Raw genomic sequence first — 16252 nt, forward strand, 5'->3', positions numbered from 1 at the left:
TCTGATGCTGGAGTATGCATGTTTTGTGGATTGGTGTAATTTCTAGCTGGTACACCAATATGATAAAATAAAGTAATTTTTAAAACTCAAAAGTGAGTGCATGGCACAGAGAGCATCCTCTCTACATGTTTCTTGTCGTTTCACTTTCCTCTAGAGGATAGTGGGAGGGATCATTTTCCAGTCACAATTTGATAACAGTGAGCTTCATACTTAAGATTCTTTCTTTCATCCCTCCATTTCACAGGCCTGAAAGATGCTACAGGCTCTGAGAGTGATGGTGGTGACTCTTGCAGTACAAAATCGGAAGGAGCCAACGGAGGCACGACAATCCAACCCAAGAAGGTCAAAGGTGTTGGCTTTGGAGATATCTTCAAAGACAAACCCATAAAGCTACGACCAAGGTCAATAGAAGTTGAAAATGACTTTCTCCCAGTAGATAAGGTACGTGGCATTTCTTAATTCTCTCTTGGTGTTGGTTTAAAGAAGTTTTCATGTGAAAGTTCTAAATTCTGTCACTGGCCAAAACTTGAAGCTTTATGGTCATTATTTCCTAATCTTTCTGTAGAGAAGATTCTGCCTTTTTTTTTTCTTTTGCTTCACAACAGAAAGTGAATTCCAGTTAGGTTAGCTGCCTGCTAAAATGAAAAATAAAATAACAAATTAATCAATCTAAGCTATGTTCTTTAGGGAAACAAACAAAAAAGTGCATGGTTTCCTAATGAATTAACAACTAAAGAAAAATCCATTAAATTCTTTCTTTAAGTGAACAGTTAGATTTGAATAGAGTTACTAATATGCTGAGAAGTGTTAGGAGGCTTCCACAGTCTCGAGTTTGCTATGGGCATAGTTTCATGATGCATTTTATTTGCCTCCATGGTGATTTTAAGAAGCTCCTAGGCAGCTGCTCTTGGTCCCTGATGTGGCAACTTCTCACTTCTGAGTCATTGTCTATAGAACCAGGCACTACAGGAAATAGATTTTTTGGCCTGCAAGCTTTGGGGTTTTTTTCAGCCTAGATCGTTTCAGTGATCTGATTTATAGCTCAGCACCTACCCCCATATGCACCCTGAGTTACAGGAGAAGGGAAGGTCCTGCAGGGCCGTGGTGGAAACTGTTAAGTTAATTATGCTGAGGGAGATTTGGTTAATATTTTGCAGGAGACCATTTTTCAGTCTCTGTAAGGAGGGTAGTGAAGAGCTGGGATAATAATCTAAATAAAGGGAAAACCTAGACTGTGTTACTCCTTGACCACTGTTGACTTTTTCAAAACTTCCATGGTACCCTGCTTGCCTTCTCTTTCTAGGTGCAAACTTCTGGTTTTGGCTTTGTTCGTGTGCAGGGAACAGCTGAGCTGTATTCCAATGGCACCTCATCAAAGTCCCCCTGAAATATAAGATAAGGACAGGTCAGGCCTCGTGGTGTTCACTGAGTAGTAGCTAATGAACCATCCTCCTGCCAGATTCAGGGAATGGGGTAGAGAGCAGCGAAGTCAGCTTTTCATGGAGCCACGAGAGTGTCTCTCTGCAGCATGTTTATTTGTGACCCTGACAACATCACAGTGTTTAAGGTGCACTTGGGCTTTATGAAAACTTGCAAGGGAACTGAAAAAGGATTTTTACTAGAACATGAACTTACTTAATAAAAGGGTTCTTCTTATTGTTTTTTAACCCATTTTGGAGGACATTTGGTTTTGTAATTTGATGGCTGCTTGTGATATTTTAGTTACGACAACAAGTATTTCCTTACAAATCCTGTGTAAGCAGAATTACTTTGTATATAGGAAGCAACAGGCAGACTTAAATTCATGCATGGCTGTACTTAAGCCTGTGTTTTCTCCTTGGGACATTAAAAAGTCTTGTAGCTTCAGCAAATATGTATTTTAGTAATGCAGTTCTACAAAAGGTGAGCTGTTTTAAATTATTAATTTTCTGCATGTAGGTATGTAAACAAAATATGCAGTGCAGGAAGAAACTCACCTAAAATAAACATACGATTACAGTTTACATTATAATAGTATTTATAATGGTGTGTAACATAGACATGCACTTGTAAGGCACTGACCATAATTCAAGTGTTGCACAAAATTCAGTTCTTCTAAGTCTGATATAGGGAGATTAGAATTTACAAATGATAACGCCCTGTTAATGTCACATGAAGGATTTCTTTTGTTGCAGTTTACTATAATTGTAGTTATCTCTACAGTAGTGATTTTAAGTGGGAACTGACTAAAATAAATTCCATATCCCTTGAACTCTGGAGTCCTTTGTTTTAATATGTTCACAAAGTGCTTGTGAAGTCGCTTTCATTTCTTGAAGGAAAGTCTTACTCCACTTTATAATAATGAGAAGTCTTACCTTTGTTTTTCACAAACAACAAATAGGTTTGTTACCCAGCAGAAAAGTGAATATGGCATTTTCAGGAAACAGAAAAAAAATTTCATCCTGCCCACAGAACTTCCTTCCTATGTCTTCAGATTTCTCCTAAAGTTGGCATGGTTAGCAGAAAATAATGGCATCATTCTGTGAACACAATCCATTATTTGTGTTTTAAATGTGTAGGTAACTAAAACCAACACTTCTTTGCTGTTGTTGCTTTCGTCCTGTCTTAGGTTTAGGTTAACCTTTGAGAGGTGCCATTCAGAGTCTTCAGCACTGTGGTCTTTGCCTAGTAACAGCACCAAAACATGAATCAGTGACACAACATTCTGTTACCACTGCAGACCATTAACCTCCCCAAATACTTGTCTCCTGGCTGCAAGAAATTTCTCCCTTGTCATTGCCATGTGCTTTGCCATTTGATGCTGTCTGTGGGGGAATCCTGCATTAAATTTGCCATTCCATGCAAGGTCATATTTAGGTTGAGAGCTCTGCATACTAGTTCAAAAGTGTTGCAAAGATCCTGCAGAGTGCCAAGTCGATACATATTTTTCTCTAGCAATGTAGTTTTTAAAGGGATCTTTGCCCTGGTATGTGTCTTGCTCCTTTACAAGTAGCCTCAGTTTTTCAATAACTTGTAATCTTTTGAAGAAGTAGAAACAATGCTTTTCTCAATTCCTTTTTTTAAAGTGCTTTCTGAAGTTTGGAGACCCTAAAACTTTCTATTGCTTCCTCTTGATACAGTTATTGATGAAATATTACTGTAATGATACTGCTACATTTTTGATTTGAAATTTCCTAACAATTGCTTTTTAAATAACATCAGTAAATTACTGTGAGGATTTTATAATGTGGAATTTTTTATAACATGATAATTCCTATGGAAAATGTCAGTCCCATTTACATAAGAATCAACGGGGTCTTATTTTGTTGGTGTTATCACTTCATATTCTAATATGTTTTCGATTTTATGAATCACAAATTTAGATCATATTTCACACAGAATTAACAGGATGCTAAGAAGGCTTTTACACAAATATTGGCAGGAATATGAGGGCAGAAAGGTTTGCTGCCAGTAGAACAGAAGCAGATGCCACTAGGCTCTCCCGTAAATCATGGGGCAGTTTGATGTAGTTCAAGTGTTTGCCCACTGGTAACAATGTAGGATATAGTGGCCCTTGTCTTTTAAGGTGATCAACAGACTCTCAATAAAAGGCAAAACTGAGGAATTGCATGAAACCTCATTGGTTTTATTGGTGTGCAGAATTAATTGCTTAGCTGTTCTTTGTTCTAAAAATCACAGAAGCAGATTATCCTAGGGAAATTAGTGATGCATTTGTGGGAGTTTAATTTGAGCAGTGCCATCAGACCTCTGCTATTTTAGAAAAATAGAAGAATCAAATACTTATGCTCTGTAGTCCATTTTATTGAGTGTTTGTGCTGATGAGTTGATTGCTGGCCATGTATAACTAGAATCAGATTCCTGAGGCATGGCTCTGTCAGATTTCCACTAATGATAGATGTAAGTGAACTGTTTTACAGTGCTGTGTGTGATTGAAGACATAGCTTGCCTACAGATGAATTTTTAGAAGAAATACAATATGCATATAGATATGTTGTGTCTCCTGGGAAAATTCAGTGTAACACTCTTAAAGTAGTACAAGGTTTATGGTCAAATAGAAATGCCTGTTTCACGTGTTTTCCTTCTGCTTGTGCAGCTTCAAGACATTTAAACAAGTGCTTATGCTTATTTATTTTTTTCCATTTTCATTTCTTAGTAGCTTATCTAAAGCGTTTCTGGGTTGGACTTCCTTGCAATATGATCTGTATGGGCTTCCATTGTTCTAACAAGCTATCACATTTTCCTCTCCTGTATCTAAGAATAAACCTCTACAAGTACAGGAAGATTAATTCAACCAATACATTCCATAGTGTGAATTAACTGTATTGGATTGAGTTGTGAGTTGAGGCTTCAGACTGGAAATGCTAAAGGTCACAATAGGTGAATATAGAATAAAAAGTCTTAAAGAGCTATTTTTATCTTTCTGAAAACTGCCCCTACTTCAGAAGAGACTGTTGAAAGTCTTTTTTGCATTTTCCATTTGAGATGTGTTTGTAATGTTTTTCAGTCAAGACTTCCATAGTTGGCTAGCAGAGGTGAATTTGGGCAGAGCTAAATTTCATGAACAGCCTTTGATGAGGTCACAGTACTGTTTGCCAAAACCTAGTGTAAATTATATACTTAGCTATCAAACTGGGGAATATTGCAGCCACTGTAATGATTTAATATAAAGGGGAGGCAGTTATGCCTTTAGATTCAGCAGCTTGTAAGATCTAGTTAACTGGTGTTTAGGGATCCTCACTGCAAAACACTGAATTTATACAGAAATTTTTTTTTTGTGTATATTCAGTATGTTTGGAAGAGGAGAAATGGAGAAGAAATAATGGAAGTAGACACAAGGGCTATAAGGGCTAGAAGCTCCTGTCAATTATTAAGTCTACCTGTCCTTTGTAATAAGATAGAAATTTGTAAACTCTTGAGACTGAGTGCCTGCAAGGTCTGAGTTTCTATTTTTAGCTGGCGAGCTGGGGACCCAGGAACTGCAGTGAACGCATTGCACTGACAGTCTGTCTTTGCCACACCTGTTCTGTCGGTTCCTGCCTGGTTCCTTTTAGAAAACATTTTTACCTCTTAATTTTCATTGGTTTAAAGAGAATTCTTTGAGAGACGCAAGCTGGAGGCTCCTCCTGGTGTTTCTAAACTGGCTGACGATGTGCCTGAGCTCTGCCAGCCCTGACCAGCAGCACCCATGGTGTGTGGCCAGCCCTGGTTCTGTGTGCACTTGCCTCTCACTGCTACCTCCTTTGCCTCTCCGATGCCTTTGGAGGTGCTTGCTCCCCTTGCAGAAATGTTGAAGCCAGTTTTCAAAATCCTGAGATAACGAAAAAATGTATTGCAAGCAAAGCCACCTGGTACTGACTATGAATGCTATTAAAGACACCTGCTGAGGCAGAGCATGTGATGGGAGCACTGAGTGTGTGTAGTGCTTTGCACTTGAAAGCACAGGTTTCTGGCATTCCTTTATTCTGACATTCAGGCATCAGCGATGGCAGCAGCAGTCATGCCAAGCATCAGCAGTTTGTCAAATTCTGTGTAGGAACAGAGGAAACACTCATCTCTTCAAGCAACATTCATGTTTTGCTTTAAAGTTTCTGTAGGCTATGGTCTGGCATCCCTGTCCTAGCCATTTATTCTAGTGCCACCTTGTGAGGAAACCTACAGGGGAAAAAGGACCCTGACCCCTTCTGCAGTTGTCCTGAGAGCAAAGCTGCCTGCAGTGGGGTGTCACTCCTTTGCTGGTGTCACTTTCCATTCCTTGAATTCAGTGTGGAAACAGATTCATGTGTTTCTTTCATTATGTGAAAAATTAGCACAGGCTTGCAAATGGTGGCTGGTGTTCCTGAGGCAGTGGAACTTTATAAATAAACACCTTAGAAGATTTACTACCCTATTTTGGAGGAATAAGAAAGAAGGGTAGGGGAAATAAGGTGAAATGAGGGACAGTCAAAAAGCAGCTTGCCCCGTTGTGGGGAGGCTAACTCAAAGCAGGACCTGGCACCAACGGAACAGAATAGAAAATGCAAAATGAAGTTTAAGGAGAGGAATAAATTTGATAACCTTGGCTGTCAGTGACTCTCTGCTGAGTCACTGAAGTGTGCAATGTGAGTGAAGAGCGACTCCTGATCTCCTATATACTTCCTGCCCTTCCCTGCTATCCCATATCTGTGCTTTTATGTTCTGTCAATTTGGCTTCTGAAATATTCAAGCTGCCTGAACAGAGTTGTCCAAGTATTGCTGACATGGCTCAGCTTACACATCAGTCTGCACTAGCAGATTTTGGCGGAGGAGGTTACCCACACACTGGTTTGTGCTGCTTGTGATGTTTTATTAGGCTTGCTTTTAAGGCAGTTATTGGAGTCTAAATAAATTCAAGTTAGTTGTTGTCTATGCCACAAGACTTTATAGTATGGATGTATATGTGTATAGTTGGACTTTTTCAGAAAAGATTTGTCGATATGAAAGAAGCACATTGAGCATATGCATGAAAATATTTTCAGCTTATGTTCTTGACTTGAACTACTTGAAGAACATCTTAAAATAGAAGCAGAGTAGTGTAAGAAGTACTGATAGTACTAGAAGTTATTCATAAAAGCAACGTGGAAAATCTGGTCTGTTCTCCTGGGGCACAGCACTGGGCTTCTGCCAGAATGAGTTCTTCTGGAGGAGTTCTCTCTGGGAGGGAATGCTCCTGTTATTTCGGTCATGGGTTTGATTAGGAAATCTTATGATGCTCCAGTCAGAAAAACAGGATGTGTAGGTTTAAGCTAATGCAATTTTATTTCATAATAGGATGACAATAAAAGTATGTACGTTGTAAGTTGCTCTGGATCCAGCTGGTGATCATTAGCTTGTTAGTCACTGTAAATCTCTGAATTTCAGTTGACTCTGTAGCATTACCAGGCCTTTTACCCCAAGAGACATTTTAAAAGAGGTATCATTAAAAAAACCAAAATACTGTGCTTAAATAGCTTAGAATAAAGCCGATTTCCTGAGTTCCAGAGATACTTGATGGAGACATAAACTGAATTTCTAGGAAAGTTTGTCTCATGTTTCAACTTCAGTACACAGAAAATGCTTCAGTAATAACAGTACTGACATGCAAGCTAGCTTTTTTTGCTGTCTCATGAGCTTTAAGAGAACTGAATCAATATGTATAGTATGCCTAATAATAGCAATGAATTCTACCTAAATAAAAGTAATTTATATAAACTGATATAAAAAGATTTGAATTAGTGTAATCAAGACTTTAGGAATAAACAGTTTTATAAACCGTGTCATAGTAAAATGAATTTTTCTTTCTTGCCTCACTTGGATTTTGTTAGATGGTATAACTGATTTTTAGTTGCTACATCTGAGTTGTTAAGTTTTATAACTTTGACAAGATTATAAAAAAAACTAATGAAATAACTTCTGATATTCTTAGCATACGTGAACTTAAAAATTAAATAAGAAATAGAATTACGTGAAAAGAAAAGAATAACCCACCTGACTTTGAAAATTACATAAATAAAAAGGCTGATGAATGTAAACCGAAGGGAATATAACCTGTAAAGTGAAATCTATACACTCTTCTTTTGTTGTCTATTTAGCTTTATTAGCTTGTGGATTTTTTCTGAAATGTTTTCTTTCTTTATATTTTCCCTAGTTGAGGATTATTTTTTAAAAGTCGTGCTTGGTTCCATGGTGTAGTAACCACGGCGGTAGTGGACCAAGGGTTGGACTTGATGATCTCAGAGGTCCCTTCCAACCCAGCTGATTCTATGATTCTATGATTGTAGTACTTACACTTTTATATACTCATAAACTGTATAAAGTATAAATGTGTTACAGATTATTCTGTTCTTTTAAAGCCAGTGCCAGTAACTGTGTTTTCTGGAAATTAAATTTATGATATATTGTAATATAACTTTAAAATAATTTGTCATTGGAAAATAGAAATCAGGAAGAAGATTGCAGCCTCAGTAGGACTTCAGACTTTGCTCTAAATTACTCCTGAAGGTGTCCTGCAGCATGGTGCGGGCACAGGGAGCATTGTTGCAAGAGATGTTGCCTTTCCTGTGAGCCACAATCTTTTGCTAATTTCCATTCTTTAAAATAGCCTGATATTTTTTTTGAATATTTGTACTTGCAGTGATAGTCCTACTCAGACCAGTTTCCATTTGCTTGCAGTATAAAACCAAAGGGGATCTCCGAGATCATCTAATCCAAACCTCTCAACTGGACTAGGACCAAGTATATCTAAGTAATCCCCAAGGGATTGTTGTTTCTTATAAAAGCATCCCATAAAGATAATTGTGTATCCTCATACTTACTGTTTTTGCAGCACATAAATTGTAATAGCCTTACTCTGCAAAATAACTTTTTTATTGGGGTGTTTTTTGTTGTTGGGTTTTTTTTCCTTTGGGTGGTTGTTGGTGGTGGTGGTGGGGTTTTTGTTGGGTTTGCTTTGGTTTGTTTTGTTTTTTATCTTTTGTAGGAACCATTTTGAAAAATTTAATCTCCTCCCCTTTACAATCTGTATACTGTCTAAGTCTGTCACATCTTTCCTTATGCAGTTTATAAAACTAGAGAGAAGCAATTTTTTTTTGCTTTCACCTTTTTAATGTGTAAATTCAGAGGCTTTTCTCATGTCCCATAATTGTGTTGGCACTCCCGTTAAGAATGGCTCTGTAGAGAGTGGGCTGTGTGTCTATAGGGAATGCACTAAGTATGCCTAAATATGTCCACAGTAGATGTATTTGTGTGTAAATACTTGCTCAATAGGCAAAAGTCAAATGGGAGTGAGAGTGTATAGTACCTTGTGGCTTGCTTAAGTATAAATCTTTAATTTCTTCCAAATCGTCTGTGTCTTTCCCTCCCCTGCCCTTATTCAGTCATTTTAAAGTTGAATATTTATAGGGAGGCAGTATTAAGAATTTATGAGATTTTAATGGCACAGAGCATCATCTTAATGATATTTCAGTTTCTTGATCATCTTTCTTTAAAAAAAAAAGGCTGAAACAAAGACATAAATAATATGAAATTTCAACCTTCCCCCCCGAGAGACCAATACCCTCAGAATTTGTCATGAGCCCATTTGCCTATAGAGTTATTTGCAAAACTTTCTGCCTGGGCTGTTCACAAAAGGTCTCTAAATCGTCACTCACATCCTTGCTTTTCCTAGCTGTTGCTCTGAAGAAGCCGGGAGAGCTGGTTAAGTTTCCTCTCCTTTCCCAAGCTTCCCTAAGCTAGCTTGGGAAAGGAGAGGAAACTTCTTGCTGTGTGTGAGCAGAGGTAGGAAAAGCTCCAGATTTCCTGTAAAATAAACAAGTGGAACTTTTGTTTCCCCGGGATGGCCCGGATCGTGAGTCAGTGTCAGGGCTGGGCTCCCGCTCTCACTGAGCTGAGCTCATGCAAGGAAGGGGCAGGACTCCAGGACTCTTCTTGGACACTTCAAGCTGCTGAAAGGCAGCTTGGCTTCACAATGGGAGAGGAGGTATTTATTTTACAATTAGTTGGGGTTTTCTTCTGTGGCTGTTTAAAACTGTATCATAATACTTATTCTGCAGAGCACTAGTTTCAACTGCAGGGTTCTTTGGTTCTTCTGCACATTTTGTAGGTGCTGAGTAGGTAAAGAGAAGGGAAAAGAGTACTGAAGTCCATTTCTGCTATAGAGGACCATATTAGAATAGGGAGTTACTTTTGTATGAAAACATATTCTATCCTGGCTCTGTTTAGTTTAAGTTTTTTTCCTTTTCGCCTGTTTGGCCATTAAACTTGCACAGATGTTTTCTGTTCCTATATGATGTGGTTTCAGTTTTCTTACTGTAAAGAATAATGCAACTTTATAGTTAAGCAAGATGAGTCTCAAAGTCTTTAGGATGTGTTGCTCTTTTGAATGTTTGCTTAGTAAATGAAAATTCACCCCCCACACCCCTTGTTTTTTCCTTCCTAAATACACTAATAAAACTGTACTTCTTCTTGGCAGAAAAAAGAGAAGGAGCTTTATTAATTCCTCTTCTTTGTGAGGTGACATTTGTACAAGCAAGGAAAATTGATGTGAATGAGTTCTGGAGAAAATTATATTGGGATAATAAAATCTAAATGGAAATAATCTTCTTTTCTTTCCCCTCCCAAGAAAAAGCAACTAGAGTCAACTGTTGCTTGTAAAATTTTATGTAAAGCTGAATGGAGAGATATCAAGTAAACTGTTTAATGATTTGCAGATAATTTGGGAGCTCTTAGTACAAAAATGTAAATTTTCTTCAGCTTTGGCTTTTCATAGCTGAAGTCAGTAAGCTGTGTGCAGAAATGAAGCAACAAATTTTCTGAGTTGCTTTTTCTCTTAAAATTTGCCATGTGTCTTTCTCTTTTTCTGCCTTAAATAAAGAAAAGAGGAAGGAGGGAAGGAGAAAGGATTGTACACCAGCCAGACACTTGGTAGGATAAAAATCTGTAGGCCAGTTTCTAAGATGCCTTTTTAACGCTTTGTATGTGTTTCTATAGGAGGCTGGTGGCATTCTGTGTTTCTAAAATAGTGCTTAAACACTAGGGACATGAGCCTATATTAGTACAGTTAGTTGATTAGGTGCTTCATAAAAACTTCCAATAAAAGGCAAGGAGAGGAGAGAGAATGGAGCTCCTGGGGAGGAAGTCCTGATGCAACAGCGACTGGTAGCCAAGTTGGGGCTGCTGGTGCCTCCTTTCTGCTGGGTGCTGGGCTCTCTACCACCCACTGGCCACCCAAAGAGCAGTAGACCTCCATGTGTTCAGCTGGTGCTTTCTTCTGCAGCAGTCTCAGTACCTCAAGCACTTGCTGAAAAGCAAAGATGAAACACATGATATTATTCATTTTCCGTTTGTGTTTCGAGTTGCTTGTTCCTCTGCAGTTTTCCCTGTAGAGTTTAAAAGACATAAAAGATGTCCCTGTTTTTCCTCAGTGGTGCAAGGTGTGTGTGTGGGGGAAAACCCAAAACTAAAAAGTGAAAGTTAAAGATAATCTGAGGAGAAAAGAAGAAATATAATACTAAAATGGAAGAAATATTTGCTGTCAGCACTAAAGCTGGGGTAATCTATATGACAGTATGGGTTTACTCTTTTTTTTAATAATCATTGAGTTTGAAAAATATAATTGAACAGCTACTTGTCAGTTTGTTGACAACATTGTAACTTTCACAAAAGAGCAAAGATCTATTCTTGCCACTTAAAAAAGGAAGATATTAAGGAAGTGCCATTCTTTGCTTACTGTGTTCCTAGAATTTTATTTTTTTTCCATGTAGCAGTTCATTAAGGTTCATAAGGTTCATTAATTTTTGTAAAAGAGGGAGGTTTCATAACAGCAGTCTAAGCTGGATGGTAAAATCTGGATCATGCCAGTTACCAGCTGCAATCTAGACAGGCATGGTTCTCTTGGGAGAGCCAGAAGGAATTTCATTCACTCAGTGCAGACTGACTAAAGAATTTTTCCTAGAGGAGATAGGAATTAATTGTGAATGGCAAAGGCAAATGGTAAAATTCATGGCAAGGGGTGCAAGGAGACATGTTTTCTTTACATTTATGTGAGCCACAGTCAGTAAAAGAGAAGAATGAAAAATAAAGCAGGGAGGAAATAAGACTTTCTGCTCAAAAACCACTTTTGTTACAAAAGCACCTTCTAGCATTGCAAATTTGCAGCTTGAGGAAGAAAGAAAATGCTCATTTGGATATGCACACTTCCAGTACTTTGAGATGAGGCAGCTGGGAGCGTGCTGTGTGCGTTTCACTCTGTATTTTCCTTTTATTTCATTTACTAAAGTCTTTTTACTCATCAGTGATTCTAATATGTCTCGCTCCATTTGTTTCAGCAGCATCTATCTAATCTAAACTCTTACATTCACTTTCTCACCATAAACATTTTAGGAAGGCTGACTTTTAGTTCATTAGTGGTTTGAAACCGACAGCCTGACAGCATCAAATGTCAGGATTCCAAATTTTACAGAAATATTAGTTATGAAGCATGGAAGTTAAGACACATAGGTTTCTCTCCTGTTCAGCACATCAAGCATATTGGTAGAAAAAAGCCTCTCCAGTGCCCTCCGTGCCCATAATTTCAAATTTTAAGAACTTATCAAACTATGAAGTTACAATAGCTTTAGAGTTGAAACTCACCTGCTGGTAGAACAGGTTTGACTGTGGAGAACACTCTAAAAAGCAAAATTTGCACTGTTCTGCTCTGCAAGCTACCCACAGTTTTAATGAGAATGATGTTTTACTCATAATGGTTTTGTTTCTACTCCCTTTTCCATCCAAGAGGTTAAGCCAAAAAATGCATGTTTTTCGTACTTATTTCTTCAAATGTTATTTGATATAGCACAGATCTCTGGTGAGTTGCATAATACTAATGAAGATATTCTTCATCTGTGGTTTGTAGACTGATGGTGGTCTGCTAAACACCTGGTAGTTTTTGTGCATGGGTAGCTGGATGAGACATTTGGTCATTTCTAAATGGAGCTCAACAGCTGGAAACAAGAAAAAAAGTAATTTTCCATTTAAGCAGTTCTGAAATCGCTGAAGAGATGTTTTGTCGTTGTAAATGGGAAGTTAGGAATTTGTAAAACAGTCTCTAATTAGAAGTCTTCCCCACCATGAAGGTTTTAGACTCTCCTTTAAATGCAGAAGTATAAATTACATGAATGTGGATGATATAAACAATTACAGTTCAGTGTAAACATCAATATAATTGCTGAGGGAACACTTTGTATTCATATACTGAAATATTGTGCATCTGGAGACAAATCTATAGCAGTTTCTCAGAGAAAGTAGGCAACAGTCAAAGCCTTTCCAGACAGTTGACAGAGTCGGAATTTATTCAGGAGGTTGGTAAGTTGTTACAAGCGCTTGACTTGGTAGTGTTGTGATAGATATAATCCACTTTACAGGTCATAAGAAGTTTGAGATGGCTAGATAGGAAATGTAAATATACATTTCTGTACTGTGGATTTGTCTTTTTCATTGCAATAGCTGACTGTCAATCCAGTATTTGATTTTTATAATCTTTCAGATTCATAGTGGGTTTCTTTGCTTCTGGGGGAACTACAAAAGATGGCCCAGGACAGTTGCATATACCATAAAGCATTTTTTTAGTTTTGAAGGTTTTTCATTGAAAATTTCTGTAGTGTCCTGCAAATCAGAGGATTCAAATTAACCTTTAAGAGTTACTGCTTAGTAATTTTGAAGACTTTTCTAATTATTTTCTCTATATATCTTGTTCTCCCTATGGTTTTGCTTTCTTTTTAACAGAAGAAGTTAATGTGTTTGATAATGTTTGGGGGAGATAAGAGTTTGAGTAATTCTTTGAAGTTTTCCTTGAGTTATCACTTTGGTTTTATGTCACCTTACTTTACTTAAGTTTACTTTCTGAAGCGTACCGTATTCAATATTCCATTTCCATATGTTAAAGAATAATATTTCCAGGAAATGGGAAGATCCTGAGACATCTTTAGTTCAGAACTGTGCCTGGGCTCATGTTGTGCCTCCAAACAGTAGTCAGTTCAGAAAGCCTGGGGAATAGTGTGAGACCAGGTCACACATACAAAGAAAATCCTGCAGTGAGTCTTAACAGCCTCTAGTCATTTTGAACTTTGTGTTTATTAACCATAGTGGATTTTTGTTCCTTGTCAGATTGAGTAGTCACATTTTCATTGCAAATAATGTGTTATCATCTGTCATTCCTGTGAAAGAGTTCCAATCTGCTGGATCACACATTGTGGGAAGGAGTTACCTCCCTTTGTTTTGAATGTGGTACCTGCTAATTTCATCTAATAGCCCTTAATTTTTATTACTGGAAGAGATGAGTGAGTCCTTAATTTTTATTACTGGAAGTGATAATTAGTGAGTCTTCCCTAACTACCTTGTTAATGTCTCCTGATTTTTATAGATTTGTGTCACCTGCATGTATCTTTTTCCCAGAATAAGGAATCTGTTCCATATGTTTGATCATTCTTGGTGACTTTCAGTCTTTTTCAGTTCCTTTAGGAACTAAATGGTTTATGTGTGAGGGCGAAAGGAGATGAGAACTGCACACAATGACTTAGGTGTTGGATGGATTTATACAGCATTTTGATAGCACTTTATATTGCTTTTTATTGCTTTCCAGAGTATTAACAGCTATGGGTTTCAAAGCCTGTCATCTCTGTCTAAAGATAGTCTTTTTGTCCAAAGGTGTCATTTTACTTCTATCTGAAATGAGCTTCTTTCTTTCCCCTCTGCTGGACCATCTGTGAAGAAGTGAAAAACAAGAGCCTTGATCTAGATCCCTGAACAACTCTACTGATCACCATGATGAAATCCTATCTTTTGTTTCCTGTCTTTTAATCACTTACTTATCCAAGTTAATCTTTCTTAAAAAAGGATGAACAGTAAACTCTTCTGAATCTCAGTTTTAGTTTGGAGTGTGCACTGAGGTCACCATTTCCATCTTCTTCAGGAGCAAGGACTAGCAACTTTTTTATTTGTGTGTTTTAATGAAAATTGCTGTCAATTGGCTTGCAAAATAGAAAAGATGACAGTGGACTTGTATAAAGACAACATTGTATCGCTGTAACATCACTATTTATTGATTTCGTAGCTGGATTTATAGATTTACTGATAATCTATAGATGGATAGATCCAGATAGATAGATGAGGAGACTTCTTCAGATAATTAGCTGGCTGCTCTCCTGGCAAGTAACATGCATGGGCTAGACAACTAAAATATTTAGAAATAGCAACTATCATGGGATTCTTCTGATTGAATTTATGTGTCTATGGTGTTGCTAGTACTCAGGCTTTCTTCACAGCCTGTGGACTAAAAGGCATTATTAAGACATGAGCTTTCTTTATCCCAAAGGAGAAGTCCAGATGAACTACATGCTAAAAGGGCTGTTTTACCTCCATTGACAGAAGGGAAGCCTGCAGTGACTGCCCCATATGGACACATCTGGCTCACAGTTGATGTTCAAATGAAATTAACTTCATCTTGATTAACTATTTCAGAACACCAATATCTTGGCTTTTTTACATCTCAGTGGCAAAACCAGCTGAATGCCATCATACTGAGAAGTACAACCAGATTACATGTAAGATATGAGGCTCATGCAGTCACAGCACAGCAGAAGGGATGGCCAGCCTGAAACCCTACATTTTAAGATTTCTTATCTTTTCAGTAGCTAAGTAAGAAATCGTGCTAGATGATGACTAAAATAATGAATAATTGTGAATAACATATTCAAGAGATAAAATTTGATTAATCCAAGATAAAAACAATAGCACAAGATGGTTTTAATTGCAGGACCTAGTGCTTTCTCCTGAAGAAAGTACATACCTAAAAGTCTACCAAGGAACATACTGCTCTCATCTTTGGTTGTGGAGTAACAGAATCTGAGCCATCAGGGAGTGTCAACATACATTGATTAAATCATCCTGGCCTTCCTTTCTCCCTCCTTTTTCTTCTGTATGTAATCCTTCACAGTGGTAAGCCAAAGGTAGTGCAAGCTTGTAATTTTTTCTTTATTTTCCCTTGAACATTCAGAATCATATAAATAATTACTTGTCTGTCACAGCAAGTGATTTTCTAGAACTTCTCTTTATGTGATTTTCAAATACTTTTTGATGTAATTAAGTAAAGCACTTGAAACTTATTTTATTAAATATTTCAGAAGTTACAGTTATTTTGAAAAAATAAAGTAGTTTTTAATCAAAAGAAATGTGACTATTCCCTAAGTATTCAAAACATTTATTCTCAGGCTTGATGTTGTTTAAGCATTTAACCAATGAGAAGAAGTAGTTTTGCTTCTTCTTTTTAACTGTAAAAAAGAATGAAATCAGAAGAATAACCATCAGTGATGAATCAGAAAACAAAGCCCTGGCAAAATCATGTTTTGTTCTAAAATTTCCCTTGTCTGGGGACCTCTGGGCTGTTTCCTTTGCTTTGTTTACTTTCTTCCTTGCTTGTCTGTTTGGATTCCAGGGCTGTGACAGTGGATGACAGATACAGTAATTGTAAGGTGCTCTGACAATCAGTGCTGTATTTCTAGGGCACCAAGTGAACTGACTGTGGTGTAACATAATCACAACCTGTTTCCCATTCTCTGGAATGAGAATTAGAGTACTGTAGTAGGATTTAGACTGACATGCTATTTTTACACACACACCCATTTTTTTTGTCTTTTGCATTCAAGAATTAACTTTTGCATTTGGTAAAAATATATCAGTTTCTGTGTGAACACTAGAAAACAATTTTCCCCCAGATACCTTTAGT

General features: G+C 37.4%; 1 protein-coding gene across 4 annotated transcripts in view; it reads left to right on the plus strand.

The window, feature by feature from the left end:
* Nucleotides 1-16252, plus strand: part of SH3KBP1 (SH3 domain containing kinase binding protein 1) — a 191188-nt gene that overhangs the window by 105703 nt on the left and 69233 nt on the right. For all 4 annotated transcript variants that reach the window (XR_001922148.1, XM_018084241.1, XM_018084240.1 and 1 more), the window contains exon 5: nucleotides 245-441. Coding sequence is in view for 3 of the 4 variants with exons in the window: in XM_018084241.1 (XP_017939730.1) it covers nucleotides 245-441 (197 nt within the window). In the remaining variant the exon portion in view is untranslated. The remainder of the gene's footprint in view (nucleotides 1-244; nucleotides 442-16252) is intronic.

This window comes from Manacus vitellinus, unplaced genomic scaffold (genome assembly GCF_001715985.3).
Source record: "Manacus vitellinus isolate BGI_N305 unplaced genomic scaffold, ASM171598v3 scaffold_7_pilon, whole genome shotgun sequence".
In the NCBI taxonomy this organism is placed as follows: Eukaryota; Metazoa; Chordata; class Aves; order Passeriformes; family Pipridae; genus Manacus; species Manacus vitellinus.